This window comes from Adiantum capillus-veneris, chromosome 17, assembly GCF_014529385.1.
Source record: "Adiantum capillus-veneris isolate H3 chromosome 17, ASM1452938v2, whole genome shotgun sequence".
NCBI classification, from domain to species: domain Eukaryota; kingdom Viridiplantae; phylum Streptophyta; class Polypodiopsida; order Polypodiales; family Pteridaceae; genus Adiantum; species Adiantum capillus-veneris.
The window spans coordinates 145,754,901-145,776,567 of record NC_140947.1 but is presented as its reverse complement, the minus strand read 5'-3'; the positions used below and the strand labels follow the sequence as shown (position 1 = coordinate 145,776,567).

Here is a 21,667-nt window from a genome sequence, read left to right as displayed (position 1 = left end):
GGAAAGGAGAGGCTTTTTCCAAAGCTTAGTATGCGATACTACGGACCTTTCCAGATCACTAAAAAAATAAATGATGTCTCCTTCCGACTGAAACTGCCTGATACTTGGACGATTCACTATCCTGCATTGGATGCGAAGTGGATGGAGGAGGAGGACCTAGCAGATACTCCTCAGATTGTGAAACTTTACCTCGAGGCTTTTGGTATAGCATAGTCTACTCCAAATGGAACCCAGAATTCAGCTTGGCCGGAGATCTGGTGCAGTGGGATGCACAAGACGGGAGTCACTCCGCTCCTTTGTCAACAGATGCCTTGGTTTTGATACTAGAGTCACTGATGTCTCTTTGAGCTTCAGGGATACTGAAAGCTGACAGTATTCTGCTGTATGACTTTATGAAATGGAATTCCTGATTATGATACTGATTTGTACTTGACTTTTTTTTTTAAGTGCAGGAACTGATAGACGAAATGACTGCAGCATTTTGGTCTGACTGATCTCGAATAGACATGGTTGCAATAGGGGTTAGTCTTGGACATCAATGAGGTCCCGATTGGATCTAGATACGATTGCTAGCTACATTGCCGATAAATCATGATCTAAAATCCGAATGAATGTCGAATGTCCTGTGATGTCGTGTGATGTCCTGTCGATTGGTACATGTGCTAGATGTGTGTTCCTAGTACGTAGGTACTAACAGTCAGTGTCTACTAAGACGGTTTATGGCCTCTGTCTGTTTTGCAAGCGTAATCGAGGGCGATTACAATGCTTTCATGAGGGGGGTATGTCACAAAGTGATGACGTGGCTGCCTAGAAACTGAAACCCTAATTCTGGAAACCCTAACCCTAAAACCTGTAAACCCTAAAACCTTCCAAAAACCCTAACCCTAAATTCTGACCTAACCTTAACCCTAACCCTAAAAGGCAGCAAGGGTTGAAACCGGAAAAAAAGCGTTGAGATGCTGACGTGGCACCATACAGTAGGGCCCGGAAAAAGCGGGAGCCAGCGGCCAGCTTTTCTCTACGCAATTGGAGAAAGAAAGAGAGAGAATACTTTTTGCTTTATTTTCCTAAAGCTCAAGAGAGCTTGAGAGAGGAAAGAGACTTTGCTTTTATTTTTAGGCTTTTGATCTAAAGCTTTTGGGGCTCTGCTTTTGGCATCCCTTATAAACAAATAAATAAGTGGTGAGGGCTCACACTCTGCAGAGCATCTCGACACAGAGTCTGAGAGTGAGACCCGAACCACTCTTGTACTTTGAAAACTGATTAACACATAAAGAAATACCAAAAGGGGCGCCAGTTTTTGGGGCCAATATCTCTAGGCACGGAACTCCGCCGGGCCAATGCAAATCTATTGTGAACTGTGAATTGTTTTGAAGTGGTTATTTGGTGTTGTCGTGATTGATTCTTGACTTGGAGTGTCCAAGTCTGTTACAAGCTCTCCATTGAAGCTTGAGAATCCGCCCTTGCGGTGTATGTGGAGTCCTGGAGCTCCCATCACCTAGAACAAGGTTTCTCTTGATCATAGGCTGCTGTGGGGGAAGATTCATCGCAAAAAGTAGAAAGAAACTCTCTTTCTCTCACGCCTAGCTGCTTTTTAGCCCCTAATCACCTCTATGAAAGTGAATTTCAACGAAGTACTCATAGAATCTAGTTCTTCTCTATCTACACTACGCGTACACAAAGTTTGGTGCAATTCCATCGTGAAAAAGGTCTCTATTTGGAGCGTGCTCAGGTAACATTTTTAGGTTATGTGCAGAAAATTACAGCAAGCATGTGTGCATGCATTGCGTGTTTCTCCCTTGTTTTTATTGCAGGAATGATTATGCATAAAGGGACACAGTTAGCGGAAGGTAGACTCTCATTTTTGAGAGCTTCCGTGGAGTTTTGTGGAAGATAGACTCTCGCTTACGAGAGCTTCCCAAAATCTCACAGCAGAGGGAAAATCCTCTCAGTAGTCAGGGAGTAGCTTTCTCACTCTCTCAATCAAAAGCAGAAAAGGAACCAAGAAAGAATAGAGGACGGGCTTATGCCCCGTTCCTGTGCTTGTAAAGATTCTCCCTTAGTAATAAAGATAACTCTTTATGGGGGAGGGGGGGGGGACCAACCCATCTTCTGGTCCCTAATGAAGTGTCTCTCTCTCTCTCTCTCTCTCTCTCTCTCTCTCTCTCCAATTCTCTTGAGTATTTTAAGTGCAATTAAAAGTTAGTTTACGCTTTCGTATTTTTGTGACAATGGTATCAAAGCAAGGTCATCTCTCTCTTTCTTAAGAGATTGACGACTCTTAGCAAACTGCAGAAATGGACGGACGTAAGATAGAGTTCACTATCCTTCAACAGCAGGTGGCAGAGTTGCAAAAAGCTCTCTTCCATCCAGAAGTTCAAAAGATTCTCCATACCCTTGAGAAAGGGAAGGAGAAAGTGCCGATGGCGTCGGGAGAAATCCCACAGAACCCACAGACACAAGAACCAAAGAAAGATCCTTTAATTGGAACTTCCCGCATGCACGAGAGACGGAAGAAACCTCCAGAATGTCATGTGCGGTTTAATCCAAAGGTCAAGAGCAGGATCCTCTTGATTCTCCTCAGTTTTCTTTTATGAAGGATCTGGATGACATAGTCGCTCCAGAGAACATGTTCCTTGACGATCGACTGCAGCAGGAAGTGCAGTCAAGGGAAAGGACTCTTGTCCACAAGGAGTCTAAGCATAGAAAGAAGGAGCATCATAAGAAGAAGCACTACCAGCAGAAAACATTCAAGTCAGGTGACAAAGATGTAAAATTTGACACCTACAACGGACGGCAAGATAATGACAAAGCTTTGGCTTTCATCCGCCAATTTGAAGTTGCATTTGCAGAAGGGAACTTTAAGGAAAGGTCCAAGCTTCGCCATGTCAATATGTACCTGAAAGGCACCGCCAACAGCTTGTGGCTGACCCTCATCCTTGAAAAACGAAAGCCCCAAGATTGGACTACTTTCAAGAAGGAGTTCTATACACAATTCCTTCCTCCAGACTATGAGGAAGAAGTAAAGAGAGAATGGGATCGACTCTCACAGTCAAAGAACGAAATTGTTCCACGCTACATGGATAGGTTTTGGGACGTTCTCTTAAAAGTCACCCCATTCAAAAAGACTGAAGATTTGGAGAAGATGCGTAAGTTTGAAGCAGGATTGCATGAAGCCTTGCAAAAGGCTATGAAGCTTTACCCTCAAGGTAACTTGCAGATACTTATGGAATCAACTCGCATAGCTGATGGTATACATGACAAGGGTACTCCCAAGAAGATGGAGCAAAGCACCTCTCATGCCAAGCAGAAGGCTCTCCATGAACAACCTACTTCTACTTCTTCTTCTCAAAAGAAGAAAAGAACCGCCTTCGATGCAGAAGCAAAGCCAAATCAGCCCAAGAAAAGAAAATACCTGCTCAATTGAGAACCTACATCAGCAAAGGAAGATGCTTCAAGTGTTGACAAATTGGACATATGAAGGGTGATTGCCCTACCAAAACCCCACAGCCACCTTCTTCCAATGTAGTCCCAGATGTACAAGGGAATACAACCAAGGATGGGAAAGAAAGATCTCTTCTCAAAGCATGGAGTAGCATCAACAATTAGCGCGCCCTTATCCTGTTTGATCCAGGCAGTACGGATAACTTCATCTCTACGAAGTTAGCCGAAGATCTTAATTTACAGCCCAACCGTTTTGGAGTTTCTATTCAAGCAGCATCTGCTTTCAAAGGGCAAAACTCAAGTTCTACTCCAATTATAGGAAAGCTGAATTTAAAGGTCGACAACTACAAAGATCAAGAGTCTCTCTTACTAGCTTCACTTGAAGGGTGTGATGTCATCTTGGGAATGCCTCGGCACTACAAGATGCATCCCATTCCTGACTATGTTCAAAAAACTTTATCCTTTGATCATAAAGGAAAGCAATATATTGTACTTGCAGATGCAGATGATTGGCGTATCCCCATCGCCAATCACATTGCAATCAAGAAAGTAATGAAAAAGTGTGTTTCAGCGTACTTAATTTTTACAAGAGAAAGAGAGATGTGTCTTCTTCACAACTTTCTTCCTCCTTAGAGAAAAAAAGAATAAAGTTACTAGAAAGTTTTGAAGATTCTTTTGCAGATGAACTTCCAAATGAACTCCCACCTTCTCGACCTGAGGATCATACAGTTGATTTGATCCCACGAAGTTCTCCTCCAAATCAGCCTCCTTATAGAGTCAGTTTAATGCACCAAGAGGAGATCCTCAAGCAGGTTAACGAACTTTTAGAGATATAAGGCCTAGTACTTCTCCATATTGTTCACCTGTCTTGCTAGTACAAAAAAAGGTGGCACATTCCGCATGTGCATAGACTATAGATCTTTAAACAAGATCACAATCAAGAATCGATTCCCAATCCCTCGGATTGATGATATTCTTGATAAGCTACAAGGAGCAAGTGTCTTTAGTCGTATAGACTTGAAGAGCGGGTTTCATCAAATCCGCATAGCTCCTCAGGATGTGCATAAGACTTCATTTAGAACAACCTTCGGGTTGTATGAATTCTTAGTGATGCCTTTTGAACTCGCTAATGCACCAACCACATTCAACAGAATGATAGATAGAATCTTCCATTCTTATACAAGATTTATAGGAGTCTTCTTCAATGACATCTTAATCTTCTCAAAGACGGAAGAAGAACACTACAAGCATCTCGCATTAGTGGTTGAAGAATCACGCAAACACAAATTATTTGTTAATGCTAAGAAGAGTGAGTTCTTTTTAAATGAAATTCACTACTTGGGCCATATAGTATCTCATAACTAGGTGAGAATGGACCCTGATAAGATTCAAGCGGTTGTAGAATGGCCTACAACAACTACAATACATGACGTTCAAAGTTTTCTCGGCCTCTGTTTCTATTATCGACGTTTCATTCGAGCCTTTGCTGACATAACGGGTCCTCTCCATGATCTGACAAAGAAGCGGATTCCCTTCTATTGAGGACCTGAACAAGAACGAGCTTTTGAAAAGCTTAAGTATCTCCTCAGTCACGGACCTGTTCTCACCGTCCCTAACCTTTGCAAACCTTTCGAGGTGTACTGCGATGCATCTGGAAATTGTGCAGAAGCAGTTTTGAACCAAGAATGTCGTGCCATAGCCTACGAAAGTCGGCGCCTTAGAGATGCAGAGTTGTATGTTTCCATTTATGAGAGAGAGCTAATAGCAGCAATTCATGCTCTTTCCATTTGGAAACATTACCTATTAGGAGCTGATTTTATAATCAAGACAGATCATCAGAGTCTTCGCTACTTTCTCACACAGAGAAAGTTATCGGAAAAGCAGATGAGATGGGCCAACTTTCTTTCAATGTTCCATTTTCAAATTTTACACACTTCTGGAACAAAGAATGCGGTTGCAGATGCTCTCTCCAGGCATCCAAAGATCAATGCAATGACAACTATTTATCATGAGGAACTAGAATCTCACAGTGAGATGTATCCTCAAGATCTAAACTTCGGGCGATCTTCAAGCTGGTCATTCGAGGCCACCTTATTCCATTAGGGATAATACATTATATCATCAACAGGCAATATGCATAGCTCAACCCTTAAGACAGAAGGTGATGGATAAAGCCCATAATTCTCCCTATAACGGGCTCGGGGAATTACTGCTACCACTAGTGCTCTCGAAAGATATTTCTTTTGGCCAACACTCAGGGCGGACATTGAAAAACATATACGCGAGTATTTAGTATGCCAAAAAGTGAAATATGACAAGACATAAAGTCTATGGCAAGCTTCAGCCACTCCCTGTGCCTAACACGCCATGGGAAAGTATTGCCATGGATTTTATTACAGATCTTCCTAGATCCAAGAATGGAAATGATGCAGTCTGGACTTTAGTAGACGGATTCAGTAAGCAAGCACATTTCCTTCCAATTAAGAAGACGATCAAAGCTGATCAATTGGCTAGAATATTTCTAGCTCAGATTTTTAAACATCATGGATTGCCAACGACTATTGTCAACGATAGAGATCCTTGCATGACTAGTCTATTTTGGCAAGCATTGTTCAAGAATTTGGGAACTAAGCTTGATTTTTCATCAGCTTATCATCCTCAAACAGATAGTCAAAGCGAAATCGCTAATGCCACTGTTTTCAAGTGCTATGTTTCGAAAAGACAATCCGAATGGAAACAATATTTACCCTTAGTTGAGTTTGCGTATAATAATACCATACATTCCTCAACTGGTAAAGCTACCTTTGAAATTATTTATGGGAAGCCACTCTTTTACTTCCTAGTATGATTACCAAAGAAAACATCTTTGCCGCAGACGAATTTGTACGCGATATTGCTACCGCCTACAAGCAAGTATAGCAGGCGATTCTTCATGCTCAAGAGCAGCAGAAGAGAAAAGCAGACAAGCACAGAAGAAATCTCAATCTCAAGAAAGGACAGTACGTCCTACTTAAGTTTGAGAAAGCTAAATTGAAAAAGCAGGTCGGAAAAGGGAAGGTTGTAAAACTTTCCCATATACTTTACAACCCTTTCAAGATAACAGATAAAGTCAATGAAGTAACTTTTAGATTGGATTTACCTTCTCCTTGGCGCATCCATAATGCTTTTCATGTAAGTCTCCTCCGACTGTATGTTGGTTCTCCTCCAGTGGCTCGAGTACAAGAAGATCCCCCAGAAGTCCAAGAGACTGAGGAAATTCTTTTGCCAAAACAGTTAATACACCACTCCGAGAGACAACTAAAGTCTGAGAGACTACGTCAAAAATATTTATTCAAGTTCAAGAATTACACCCCTTTATACGCAAAGTGGATGACTGAGTCCGATCTCAAGGACTACCAAGACATCGTGCACAGTTATATTGACGCTCTACAGTTGAGGTTAAATATTTAGAACCAAGAGGGATGTAACAATAATTGATTTATTTACGAGAAAAATAGTTATCTAATTAGTTGTCTGCACATCAGAATAGAACTAGCAGTTCTAGAGCCTCAGGTGCGCCCAAACTTGAGCCAGAGCACCTTAGGGAGACCATAGGAGAAAATACCTTGAAGCCCTAGTGATTAGGAAATCGGGTCTTCAATAAAGGGGTAGATAGTAGCCTTAAATTTCAGGCTCAGAAAATTACGCGCGTCAGTGCGAGCACAGGAATGAGATGGGGACCTTAGAACAGTAATCCTAAGGCCTGGATTATTTTGAAGGCCTCAGGATAAGTTAGTTAAAGTAATTTTAATTGTTTGTGCCGGACCAAATGAGCGAACAAGTGCGAACACGTAATGCCAGAGCAATGCCGGTACGGCATTGTGCTGGGGAGTAGCTAACGTTTTCATAAGGAGCATCCATGTGTCCAGTTGTGAGTTAATTTGCACATTTCATTAATAGCCTAGGAACTTTTAAATGTGAAAGTTGAGTGGCTTTTGAGTTATTAAGTGCGCCACTTGGCACACTTACCAATGCAAAGTGACCCTCACTCTCACTCTCACTCTCACCCTCCCTCATCCTCTAGCGCACCCTCTTCTGGTTGGCTATATAGGAGCACCCCCTCCCCCTCTTCACAGGTTGGCAGTGCACCTACCCCCCCTAAATTGAGCGTGCTCTATGCACCAGCGCTCTCCATTGAAGCTTGAGAATCAGCCCTTGTGGTGTATGTGGAGTCCTGGAGCTCCCTTGATCATAGGCTGCTGGAAGATTCATCGCGAAAAGTAGAAGGAAACTCTCTTTCTCTCACGCCTAGCTGCTGCAAATTCTCTGTTTTCAGCCCCTAATCACCTCTATTTGGGTGAATTTCAACAAAGTACTCCTAGTTTGGTGCAATTCCATCGTGAAAAAGGTCTCTATTTCGGCATTGGAACGTGCTCGGGTAACATTTTTAGGTTATGTGCAGAAAATTACAGCAAGCATGTGTGCGTGCATTTTGCACGTTTCTCCCTTGTTTTTATTGCAGGAATGATTATGCATAAATGGATACAGTTAGCGGAAGGTAGACTCTCATTTTTGAGAGCTTCCGTGGAGTTTTGTGGAAGATAACTCTCGCTTCCGAGAGCTTCCCAAAATCTCATAGCAAAGGGAAAATCCTCTCAGTAGTCTGGGAGTAGTTTTCTCACTCTCTCAGTCAGAAGCAGAAAAGGAACCAAGAAAGAATAGAGGACGGCCTTATGCCCGTGCTTGTAAAGATTCTCTCTTAGTAATAAAGATAATCTCTTTATGGGGGTGGACCAGCCCATCTTCTAGTCCCCCGTGAAGTGTCAAGCTCTCTCTCTCTCTCTCTCTCTCTCTCTCTCTCTCTCTCTCTCTCTCTCTCTCTCTCTCTCTCTCTCTCTCTCTCTCTACTATTTGAAGTGCAATTAAAGTCAATTTACGCTTCTGTATTTTTGTGACAGGCAAATACTTCTCCCAGTCACACTATCTGTCCGACACATAAGATGAAGAATTGGCAATCTCACTCTTCCCATCTGTTTGAGGATAATATGCAGAAGAAAAATGCAACTTCGTGCCAAGGCTATCAAACAAAGCACACCAAAATTTCCTGTCATGCGAGAATCTCAATCACTCACAATGGACTTGGGTATCCCATGATGCTTAAAAACCTGTGCTAGAAAAAGGTTAGCCATGTGATCCGCTTTGACCTTTTTCCTAACTGGAATGAAGTGAGCTTGCTTGGTAGCTTTGTCCACAATGGTCAAGATCCCATCATTTCCAGTCTGAGTCTTTGGGAGATCCATAATAAAATCCATGGCAATACTCTCCCAGGATTGATCAGGCACAGGCAAAGGTTGGAGTAACCCAGGCGTCTTATGCTGATCATACTTGACTTTTTGGCATTCCCAGATATACTGATCGATGTCTGCTTTGAAGCTAGGCCAAAAGGAATATCTTTCCAATGATAAAGTCGTAGGGAGAATACCCCAGTGATCCGCATAGGGTGGAGCATGTGCTTCTTCCATCACGTAGACAAGGCGTGAATCGCAGCCATAAGTTCCTTCTCGTAGATCATGCAATTTTGCATCCTTAAGCCGTCAACTTTTGTAAGCCACTGCATGGGCTTCTTGGTTAAGCACTGCGTCGATGCAATCACCTCAAGCATCGCACTGAACTTCAAATAGTTTCCTCAAGTCTGGCACTATCAAAATAGGTCCATGGCTTAATAAATATTGGAGCCTATCAAATGCTCCTTGTTGTCTCAATCCCCATTTGAAAGAAATCTTCTTCCTTGTTAGGTCAAGGAGTGGACTTGCTACTTGAGCAAAGCTCGGATAAATCTCTAATAATAGGAACACAATCCCAAAAAGCTACGTATATCATGTACCATAGTGGGAGTTGGCCAAACTTGTACCACCTAGATCTTGGCGGGACACATACTCACTTAATTGTGAGAGACTATATGGCCAAGATAATGTATCTCCATGAGAAAGAACTCACTTTTCTTTGCATTCACATGCAACTCATGCTTTCGCAATTCCTGAAACACTATGTCTAAGTGCTTCCAATGTTCCTCCTCAGTCTTTGAAAAGACGAGTATGTCATCAAAGAATACTCTTGTAAAAGCTTGGTGTGGCTGAAAATTCGATCCATCATTTGATTGAATGTGACAGGAGCATTCGTCAAGCTGAAAGGCATTACCAAAAATTTATGGAGTCCAAAGGTTATGCAAAAGGCAGTCTTAAGGACATCCTCAAGGGCTAGCGTATCGGATGAACCTGCTCTTTAAGTCAATGCGACTAAAGATGCTTATGCCCTGCAAGTTATCGAGAATATTATCAATCCAAGGAATCGGAAAGCGATTCTTGATAGTGATCTTGTTTAGAGATCAATAGTCTATGCATATTCGAAATGTGCCATCTTTCTTTTGTACCAGTCTTAAGTAAGACTAGAGAGCAATAGAGCGCAATATTTGGTTGTACTAGACCTTTTTCTTGAAGCTTGTTGACTTGCTTCAAAATTTCCTCTTGTTGAGCAAGACTTACCCAATAAGGGGATTGGTTTGGGGGAGAGTTACCTGGTACGAGATCAATGCCATGATCTTCCGAGCGTTTCGGAGGTAGTTTATCCAGAAGAGTGTTCGTGAAACAATCCTTTTACTTTTCAAGCAATTGAAAACGTTTAATTTCCAAACTAGAGAGCGAACCCTCATTAGTTTAATCTTTTTCTCGTGCGAAAATCAAGTAAGCATAAACGCACTTCTTTATTTTCCCTTTTAAATGGAGATATGGCTTACAATAGAAAATAGCCAATCCCTTGCATCAGCAAAAATTTTAATGTTCTTGCCCTCATGCTCAAAAGCGAGGATCTTTCCTACATAATCAGGGACAGATTGCATATGACAATGTCATGGCATACCCAAGATGATATCACATCCTTCGATGGGTGCCATCAAAAATGATTCGCGGTCCTTGTACTCGCCAATCCGGTTGTCCTTGCACAGGAGTTGCATTGGTGGTCAACCCCTCGAATGCTGATCCAGAGTTACAAGCTGAGTCGGTGTGAGGCCCAAGCGTTTTGCACAATGAGATAAAGTTGTCCGTTGATCCACGGTCACAGAGAATCAACACCCGTTGGTTATTCACGGATCCCCAACCTTTAAGGAGCTCACGCTTCCCTTTCTCTGTTTCCCTATTCCCCTGCACATCAGGAATAGAATTCGAGTTCGGTGGAGCGGGTTTCTTCTTCGCTCGTTTCTTCTTCAAAGATGCTTAATCATGTTATTGCTACCGAACAAGGCAGTCAGTCTTTATGTGTCCTTTCTCACCACAATAGAAACACCTTCCTTGCTCTTTGAAGGTTTGTACTTGATTTGGCGTGAGATACTTGAGCCGTTTGCTGGTACCCTTTGGCTTCTTAGGCTGATCCGGATCCTCAAGGGGGCACCCTTTGCCTTGGTCACCATGGTCATCCTAAACCACTCGTTGCGTTGCACAGTACATGCTATGTTTCATCCATATGGGGGTACCAGTGGAATGTAGTTCCTTGGCGATGACAGCCGACTCCATCATCTATTAAAGGGTATCGTGGTTGTGCTGTAATTTTCAGCAAGATAGACCTTAAGAGTGGGTACCATCAGATGCGTATACAGCCAGAGGATGTGCACAAGACTGCGTTTAGGACAACATTTGGTCTCTATGAGTTCTTAGTGATGCCATTTGGTCTTACAAATGCTCCTGCTACGTTCAATAGAATGATGGACTGGATTTTCCACTCGCTTCAAAAGTTTGTTGGCACATTCTATGATGACATGAGTCTATTCAAAGAATGAAGAGGAGCATAGGCGTCACTTGACCATTGTGTTCGAAGAGTTACGCAGTCACAGGTTACTTGTCAATCCTAAGAAAAGTAAATTCTTCCTGGAAAAGATCCACTTTCTTGGCCACATAGTGTCAAAGGATGGTGTCCGAATGGATCCCGCAAAGGTTGAAGCTATAAAGACATGGCCAGAATTGAAGATTGTGCACAATGTCCGAAGCTTATTGGGATTGTGCTCATACTATAGAAGGTTTATCAAGAATTTTGCAGAGATAGCTTCACCTCTTCACGCTTTGCAAAAGAGGTCACTTTTAGATGGACCCTTGCAAGGGCCAGAACAGACTATGCAAATCTATGAGAAAGACCTATTAGCCGTCATTCATGCGCTCTCTAGCTAGAAGCACTACCTGTTGTTGTCCAGACAGATCATCAGACCTTGCGATACTTCTTGACACAGTCAAAGTTATCCAAGTGAGTGCTACTAGCTAAACTACTAGTATGTACAAGAAAATAGGTGAGAGACTCTATATCTCATGTACATACTGCTACGTCCTATAGTAGTACACCACTTATCGGCACATTCGCCTTTAAGTGGGTGATTGTTGGGGTAAAGACGGTGTGCCTCTTACCCCGGTCGAACAGGCCAGAGACATTCGACCGCCCATCACTTGTACACACTTTATTCTTTACTAGATAGAAGAATAACGGACTCTCTTTCACATAGGATGTGGGTGGAGCAAGCGAATCATGCCCATGATCATCCCCACAAGACGCTACTTCTACATAGCATGCAACTCAATCTAGCCATCTCATCCATCCAAAACTCTTGATGCACCCGGATCACTACGCAAGCATCTCATCCTTCCGGAACTCTTGATGCACTCACAACAGTATCCAGTCATCTCATCCTAATAGACATCTTGATGCACTAGAATCTCATTCAGTTCTCATTAACTTAGCCATCACATCCAAATCTCGTTGATCTCTAGCAGATGTCTAGATGCACTAAGTTCAAATCATTCATCAAACAAAATGCTTCAGACAATTCATCTTTCTCTACATGTCTCTAACAATACGCATATGAAAGAGCACATGTCTTCAACTCAATTAAGGAATTTCCAATTCGATGTACATATGTTCATATAGTCAGTCCGCAAATACTCCCAACCTCTCAATATCCCTAAAATCTCAAAGAGAAATTAATGACTTTATTCAAACTAGGCAATCTATGACAAAGGAGTGGAGTGGCTCCCCTCTTGTGCAGTCTGCACCGCACCTGCTAATCGGTAACTTATGACATAGACACTGCTAATTTTCCAAAAGCTTCAAGGTACAGCTCTCTCTGAAGAGAATTTGCGATGTTCTCCTCCTCCATCCACTTTGCATCAAGGGCCAAAAAGTATCCTTGACAAAATTATCTGGTGGACCTAGATTACCTTTTCTTGTGCCCTGTGACATGTTTCCATCGCCAGCACCATCAACATTGGCAGTTCAGCCCAGCGCCAAATGTTGGGCTGGGGATAGAAGAACCGCAGCTGCCTGGGGGCTGAGCTTGGTAGAAAAAAATAAGGCACTTTTCAAAGTTTTTGTTCGGTTTTAAGGTCGAAATTTAAAAACCGAGCTTGCCAAAAACATTTTTCTTAACCAAAAAAGTTTTAAGGTCAAAATTTGAAGCATTTGCTGGTATTTACACTAAAACCCAGGCTTGCCAAAAACATTTTTGCAGACCCAAAAAAAAAAAAGGCACCCTTCAAACTCATTGGTTTTAAGGTCAAAAATTGGGCTTAAATTTGAAGCATTTGCCCATATTTACACTAAAGCTTGTAAAATTTACACTAAACTTGTAAAATTTTTAAAGGCAAGCTCAAGACTTAGCAGGGACTTTGCAATTTTAGCCTGGAGAAAGGGGGTGATGGCTAAATTCTCTCTCTTAATTTCATTCAAATTTGGTAATACTCTCTCTCTCTCTCTCTCTCTCTCTCTCTCTCTCTCTCTCTCTCTCTCTCTCTCTCTCTGCTTCGAACTCTTTATCTAGTAAAAGCAAAGGAGAACCCCCGCTCTCACTTAACTTTAAATAGGCCTAGGAAAGGAAGCAAGCCAAAATCTGAAATCTCATTGGCTGATCGAGGTATTAACTCAAAAAATACAAAGAAAGTCATAGGCATTCGTGTCACTACTATTTTCTAGGGTATTGTCCCTTATATATTGCTAATATCATAATATTATTGTGTGAACCAGTGTTAGAAAAAAACCGTGTCCAGTGTATTTTAACTGGTTGAAATTGTAAAATCTGGTTAGATTTTGAGCTTACCCTTAAGAAAACCGGAAAATTTACACAACTTTTAGTGTTATTCCTGGCAAAAGCTTCAAATTTTGACCTAAAACCCAGGAGAATATCAAGTTCGCCCTTATTTTCACCAATTAGGGAAAATGCATTTTTCTAGCCCTGGTGTGAGCACAATATTGAAATTTTATATAAATATCACCAATGCCCCTAATGCAAGGTGAGACTCGGCTCTAACTAACTGAGCCACTATCCTGATAGTTTGCAGGCTTCTCAGAGGGTTGTCACGACGGCATTTTCGAAAGTCGTACGAAGACTCCGTCTATGCGACGGCAACGCCTGAAGCATTTCCTACAGCTTCTGGCAAGCACCAGCCACGCTGGCAAGCACGCTGAGGTGGCGCCCTCCTGCCACGTTGGAGGAGTGCTCAAAATCCATCCCCAGCCGCTTTGCAATGCATTTTTGTGCATCTTCACAAGCGGGACCATTCTACGGATACAGACAACGAGCTTGTGCCTTGGCAATGAATAACCGATTGTAATACATTGGGGGCTAGAGGTTGCTTATATAGCAATCTCAATAAAGTGCCCTACCCAGACTTTGACAAATAAGTAAAATAAATACCTAAAAACCACACTAAATAATGGGATCACATTGGGTAGTTCACTTAAGATGCCAAAACTCTCTCTCATTAATCTCTCACTCTCATGTTTTGGAAGGGAATAAAACACACTGTCCAATAACCTCTCAACACGCACTCAAATAGTTTAAAAGAGAATCAGCCATTGCATGATAAGGAACCTCTCTCTGTGATTCATTCTCTCAAGCATGAGAAGAAGTTTGTGAATGGTAGAGATTTCAGTGTCAGTATCGATCATCAAGCCCTCAAGTGACTCCAGCCCATGCCTAGTGCATTTTGGAGCAACCGTTAAGCTAGATGGTCCTAATCTATAGAGAAATTTGGTGGTTTGCTTATGTTCCTAGTAAAGCTAACCTAGTTGCAGATACGATCAATCACACAGGATAGATCTTGGCTCTTGAGTCAAGATCCACGGTACCCATTCGAGAAGAATCTCTTGATAGCATGAAAAGTCGGTCTGCATTTTTCGAGTCTCTCATTCGTGACAGTTTCTTGTATTTTCCTCACCGTCTTTGCTCGTTACCTTCTCATAGGAAATCCATATTGCACGTGTCACGTACGCACTTCACTTGCACCACGTGGACACGCTTCTGCCATAGTCTAGCGTCAATCTTAGCGTAGGACCTAGCCTGGCACTTCGTGAGCCTCTAGCAGGACGTGCATGCCCACGCTAGTCATAGTTGCATACCCTCTCTTGCACAGTACAATCATTTCAACATAAGCATTTTCCAAACCCTTTTTTGCCAAAGTACACATTTTTCACTTATTATTTAATAAGTGACTTTTGTTGGAAAAGTAGGTAGGGAAAATTGCTAAAGAGCTATAAAAGAAACCATTGGGCACTCAGTAGAAGTAGGAGGAGGAGGACACAGAAGGGCAAACACCCGCAGCAGAGCAGGCAGGCACCCACAGTCCCAGCATTTTCTCAAGATCAGCCCAGCGTTTTCAGCCTCAAACAATCAGCGTTTTCAGCCACTACCACCAGCGTTTTCAGTTCCCAGCCTTAGCCTCGCGAGAACCCGCATCCTCTGGTTGCAGATCCTCGTCAGATACCCCATCTAGTACCAGATCATCCTGGCGTTTTCAGATTCCAGCCAGATCAGCCAGCATTTTTGCATTTCAGCCCTAGTCTGGCGAAGCAGTTGCAGATCCAGGCCGCAGTACCGCCACAGTAGCAGATCCCCAGCAGAGCATCTAGTGATTTCAGTTTTCAGCCTTAGCGTTTTTCAACCTTGACACCCTCATTGTCGACACCATCGTCGTCGTCGACATCGTCATTGTCATCGCAGATCCCGGACTTGACGACGACCCGTCATCGTCATCACCACAATACAGTACCGCATTTTCAGCCCTTAAATTAGCGCCAGCTCTCAAACTTACAGATCGGCCAGCGTTTTCAGATTTCGGCCCTAGCCTCGTGTCGTCGTCGTCACGGCAACATCATCATGTCCGTGACGATCGCCGTTGTTGTCAACATTGTCGACATCATCCTTCGCCATAGACCAGCAAAACCTCTTGTCGACATCATTATCTTCGACATAGACCAGCAGTACCCGTTGCAGACCTCGTCTTCGACATAGACCAGCAATACCCGTCGTCGACATCATCGTCTTCGACATAGACTATCAACACCTCGTTGTCGACATCATCGTCTTCGACATAGAACCTTAGTACCTCAGTACCCCTTCAGTACCTCAGTACCCAGCATCAGTATCCATTAGCATCAGCATCTCAGCACTTAGTCATTGTAGTAGCATTTGTGCAAGAATAAAGAAAGTACTTGCTCTAGCAACAGAGCAAGGGGGCCCTTGAGGCTTGGAACCCGACATCCCTGTGTTGTCTCTTTTCTCTCTCTTGTCTCTCTCTTTCTTTCAATTCAGTTTAGTTCACTTCTTTCAAGTGAAGTAAAGTGTCCCTTGTGTTTGTGCAGAGTACTAGATCCGAGCAAATCCTTATTCTCTTTCGTTGCACCTGACAACATGATTCACCCACGAGTGAGCACAGAAGCATGAAGATTACGTTGGAAAAGGTAGAAAGATTGCATTCGAGCAAATCTTTATTCTCTTTCGTTGCACCTGACAACATGATTCACCCACGAGTGAGCACAGAAGCATGAAGATTACGTTGGAAAAGGTAGAAAGATTGCATTCAAGGACTACACAGTGTTGCATCATTCTTGATCATGTCAATAATTTTGCATGCTCATTCCTTGGTATGATACACTCATAGCACAAGCGTTAACACAATTGTCCATCAAGCATTGATATTCCCCTTGTGGTTTGCCACGGTCGATTGTTTTAGGCAGAAAATCAAGTTTAGATCACATTTTTGGCAAGCCCTCTTTGGAAAGTATGGCACTGCGTCACATTTTTCATATGCATTTCACCCTCACTCTTTAGGAAGCATAGTTCATCTCCAGTCATAAAAATGGTCAAAGATGTACCTATGAGTTTATGGTTGCCTAACTCATGGTCAATGCACATCATCTTCCATGTTTTTTGGTTGACGTTGTTTCAGGCAGATCCCCCAAAAGAGATTCTTGAAAAGGACAAACCCGAGATTGTAGACAAAGTTGAAGAAATGGACTCAAAGCAGTTTCTTCTGCATCGCTTTTGGCGCGGCTCAAAGAAGCAAGCACTGTAGTCCTTTTTGAAGTTTAAGTATTGCAGCACCCACGCAGCAAAGTGGGCAGACGAAGATTTTTTTGCAGATTCCCCGGAGTTGCTGGCGGACTACACAGAAGCCATGTAGCTCGATGCCGGTACCTCACCTTGAAAAGGGGAGGATGTCACGTGCACATCTAACCCTATGTGCAATGTGGACAAGCTAACTCCTACTTCTAGCTCTGGGACGGCCTAGGAAGTGCTATGGCATCCTTGTGAGCCTATACACACGACGTGCATGTCCAGGCACTTTAGATTAGTTGCATACCCTCCGATTACACATGAGCACAACCAGTGTCTACTAGGCATAGACACACGGGAGAGTTCCCATAGTCTAGTACTAGTACCCGGCCTAGATAGCATAGTTACTGGGGAACGCGTTCCGTAGGCCCTAGAAGGCCGGAACGCCGTTCCCTCCCCCTCTGCCAAGCTGGAACGCCCCGGAACGTTTTGCCGTTCCGGGTGACCACCTGATACCGGAACGGCCGGCCGGAACAACCCGGAACGGTCCGGAACGGCCTCGGAACAGCCAACTCTAAAAAATGGGAAGAAATAGGCAGTTTGTTGCAAATTTGCAGTGAACATTAGGTGTTCTTTTAGTGTACAAGGACTCAAAAATTAAAATGCAACCCCTCACACCCATTACCTTCTCAAGCATTATTTGGGTGTTTTTTATGCCCCCCGTTCCGCGCCGTTCCCGTTCCGGACCCCTGGCCGTTCTCCCGTTCCGCGAGGGTCCCCGTCGCCGTTCCCGTTCCGCGTTCCGGGTAACTCTGCTAGATAGACCTCTGCATAGGAAGTACCTCTTATTAGTACTTATTAACTTCTTGATAAATGACATATTAGCATCAAAACAATTAAAAGGTATTCCTAGTGGCTTCGAAACAATTAGAACGTATTCCTAATTCAAAGATTCCCTCAATAACAACAAAAATGATGCACTAGTCTATAGCACGTGGCAATGGGCAATGACGAAGCACATAGATTTGCAACAATATTACCTCGGAAGGACGGATAGAGCATTGAGAGAGAGAGAGAGAGAGAGAGAGAGAGAGAGAGAGAGAGAGAGCAAGGACACTTTAAGAAAATGCCAAAGAGAAAACAAAGGAGAAGAGAAACACCTCTTTATATGGACATAAAAGGTCTTTCGACTTTCCACCTTCATCTGTCTTTTCATTTCCTAAACTCACCCTTCACTTATGCACTTAATATGTTTTGAAAGAATTTTTATTTGTTTGGGTTTGGGGCGACCTAATAGCATCATTTTATAAAGTCATGGGGGCTCAATCTGACGCTACTCGGCCCAAGCTTTATTAGTTATATAGGAGACCCCTCGCCAAGCAGAGAAGCAGTACCTGTAGTACTAGTACCCAGCAGCACAAGTACCACAGAGCATTTTCCACCATCACATCCAGCACCAATAGCATGTTTGCCCAACACCAGCCCACAACACCCAATTAGCCCCGCAGTACTAGATCAGCCTTAGTGTTACCAGTTTTCAGTCATAACCTCGCCGTACCATGATACCATCGTAGATCCAGGCAATCACTTCAGCATTTTCAGATTCAGCCCTCAGATCAGCTAGCGTTTTTCAAATTTAGCCAATCTTCTACGCCTCTCACAAGCACCCTCAACATTGACTATAGCAGATCAGCCCATAGCCTCGTCATCAATTGCGAATCCCATCAATTCCACTAGAGTTTTTGCATTTCAACCCTAAGCCTCGCAAATCCAAGCATCGGTAGCAAGATCCCATCACCATCTCACCATCTAGGACCATTGTATCAACATTTGTGCAATCTAAAGCAAATACCTCTAGCGATAGAGAGGGGGCCCTCGGAGGGGGGTTGGGGAACCCATCCGGTGTTTTCTTCTCTCTATCACTCACAGAACCTTCACTCACAGTATCATTCTCTTCTCTCTCTAGTCTTTGCACATCTCTCATGAACTGAGAGAAACTCTCATTCAGTACAAGGAACCTTGAGTAGGCATTGAGCACTCATCCTCAGCATTCACCATAAATCACTTCCATTACACATTACACATGTGCTCTCTCATTGTGTACTATTTAAGTGCGTGTCAAAAAGATAAAATGACCAGCATTTTATCTATTTCACCTGACGGGTGATGTGAATGTGATAGTAGATCAACGAGGTCTGAATATGATATAATGATCATGATTCTCATCTACGATCTTGATGGGGATATTGATGTGAATGTGATGTGATTGTCCTCTTTGTGCAAGTGTTGGATGTGCGCAGTCTATTGCATGGCTACATCGAGTCAGTGTCTACTGAGCTGGTTTTTCAATTTTGTCCTTTGTCTATTTTGCAGGTGTAATCAAGGGCGATTACTCTTCTTTCAAGAGGGAGGTATGTCACAAAATAATGAGGTGGCAAGAGTTACTGAGAGGGTTAGGTTTAAAAATTCTACCCCTAACCAAACTGGGAGTCGCCACCCAACGGGCGTAAAACCTACAAAGAGCCCCACGTAAGGCTGCTGACATGGTTGTATTGCCAGGCCCACAACTTGCGGAGGGTTGATGACATGGAAGCCACTGTATGGTAGCTCCGTCTTTTGTGTTAGGCCAAAGCTAAGCACTGGCTTTTGGATTCCTGGAGGGGGGGTCGGGGCACTAGCTTTTCATGTGAAGTGCTTTTAGGCCTAGAGCCTTTATATGTATATAGAGGGCTCTCTCTTTGGCATTCCAATTCTAATGAAATAGTGCAAAGGCAAGCTACTGTACCTTTGCGAAGTAATAAAGAAAGAAGTACCAAAAGGGGTGCCAGACTTTGGGTCCAATGCATCTGGAAGCGGAACCCTGCCACTTCGTATTGACTCTCCTCTTCTCTCTCGCTATTTCAAGTTCTGTTGTTGGAGTTTCTCGCGTGTGTTGCTACCAAGGCAGCTAGCTAACTGAGTACCAATCAATGCACTATCCCGTAGCCAAGGGTTCATCTTGAATCCCCTTCATTGTGCCGAGGTTATGCATGAAAAACCATAGAGGAGTTTTTTAAAAAAAACCATGCCCTAAAGATCCTCATTTTTCTTTGCGTTTCAAAACGCTTCAATGAGAGAACCCCCCTTGCCAGCAAATACTGCCAAAACAAAATGTCCACCTCTTGCATCTCAAGACGCTGCGAGGTAGCCCCGTGGCCCCTCGGCATGCATTTGAGGGACTGTCACACAATGTACTTGTAGCAGCCAAGCCATAAACAAGCGTCTCAAAAAACCATGATAGGTAGGACCAAAATGTTGCCGATCTCCAATAGCGTTTCAAAGCATTGTTAGACTCTACACCTCCTTGCGTCGCCTTGTGCCTGATTGTTTCGAAACGCAAGCACAAGGACTTCTTTTCCCCTTATTTGCACGTAGTTCTCCCTTCGCGATCAAAGAACACAAGGCTTTGATACCATGTCAAAGTCAAACGATGCACAATGCAAGAGAGAGAGAGAGAGAGAGAGAGAGAGAGAGAGAGATTGTTGAACCAACCAACTTGGCAATGAATTAGATAATTATACAATGGGGCCAAAGATGCACTTATATACCGACTTAGGGGACCTTATGTACCCCACTCAGTTAATGGCCTTACCTAGTGTCTTGTCAAATAAGTAAATTAAATACCTAAAAGACAAAATAAATACTAGGACTATAGTGGGCATTCACTTGAAATGCATAAACTTTATCAGCAACATTGACGAAACCTCTCTCTCTCTCTCTCTCTCTCTCTCTCTCTCTCTCTCTCTCTCTCTCACACACACACACACACGCTATGCTTATGTATGCAATTTCTTAAATATTTTTCTCCAAATAAGACTCTCGAAAAGACATTTTTCCCCAAAATACAGCTCTTCCGAAGCTCAAAAATATCATACTGTCACATCTTAAGAGTTATATCTACCTTCATACATGCCATTTCAGAACTCTTCTACCATCCATCAACTCTAAAGAGTTGGCCCATGTCTTTACTGCTTTCTCCCCAGTCCTATCTTTTAATTGAGTATTCCTTTACTCTCAGCTGCACATATACAAAAATATCCCGAAAAAGGGGCCACAGTGTAGACTCAGACTGATATGATTTTACAGAATATTGATGTGTTCACAGATGTCTTCATCCGGTAAAGTGAGGAGAGTCGAAGTGTAAGACTCTCTCTCTCTCTCTCTCTCTCTCTCTCTCTCTCATAAAATAATAGAGATGCTTACTCTGAGGCAGCCGCGGCCTCCTTCTCGAGCCAGTTGCGTATATGGCGAACATTTCTGCTGAAAACTGCGGAAGACTGACGCAGGTCGCTTCTGAGGAGCATCCACACCGCTCCCACCCCCATCACCGTCAACAGAAAATTGCTTAGCGCCATTACTGTCTTGAGTCCACAATTCGGCACTCACTCAAACCTGGTCGAGCTACCTTCTCTCTGACAATCGGTCCGATTACCGGAGCACACTAACGACCTGTCAAAATGTTATCAGCCACGTCCAGCGGAGTCCGGACGACGGAAAGAGAGAAAATGTTATCAGCCCATTGTCGCAAACGACGTGGCATAGCTTGTTTGTGCACTACCATAACGAGTGCATGACCCGTCCAGCGGACGAGGGAGAGAGAGAGAGACGGACACACGACTATCATGCTACAAACTTTAAAGGGCCGGCCATGGCCACGTGAGTGTGAACACCCATACCGCAAGACTATCCGACGATGGCTGCCAACAACAACACGCCATCAATGGCACCAGCACAAGACCGCCACAACACAACAACTACGGGTGTGAGCGTCCCTACGAGAAGAACGACCCACTGCGCAAATCCACCATAGCCAAGAAAGGGCTCAAGGGGCTCTCCCTCTTG

General features: G+C 43.3%; 1 protein-coding gene across 2 annotated transcripts in view; it reads right to left on the bottom strand.

Annotated features, from left to right (window-relative positions):
- The window catches only part of LOC147438270 (uncharacterized), a 68,594-nt gene extending 47,196 nt beyond the window's left edge, over window positions 1-21,398 (bottom strand). The window contains exons 1-2 of one of the 2 annotated variants that reach the window (XM_086486098.1): window positions 21,029-21,398; window positions 17,472-17,613 (exon numbers count right to left, since the gene is read on the bottom strand). In XM_086486098.1, coding sequence (XP_086342224.1) covers window positions 17,472-17,613; window positions 21,029-21,180 — 294 coding nt within the window. In that variant the 5' untranslated portion in view covers window positions 21,181-21,398. The remainder of the gene's footprint in view (window positions 1-17,471; window positions 17,614-21,028) is intronic. The other variant, XM_086486099.1, reaches the window with a different exon arrangement.
- Window positions 21,399-21,667: the final 269 nt, after the last annotated feature.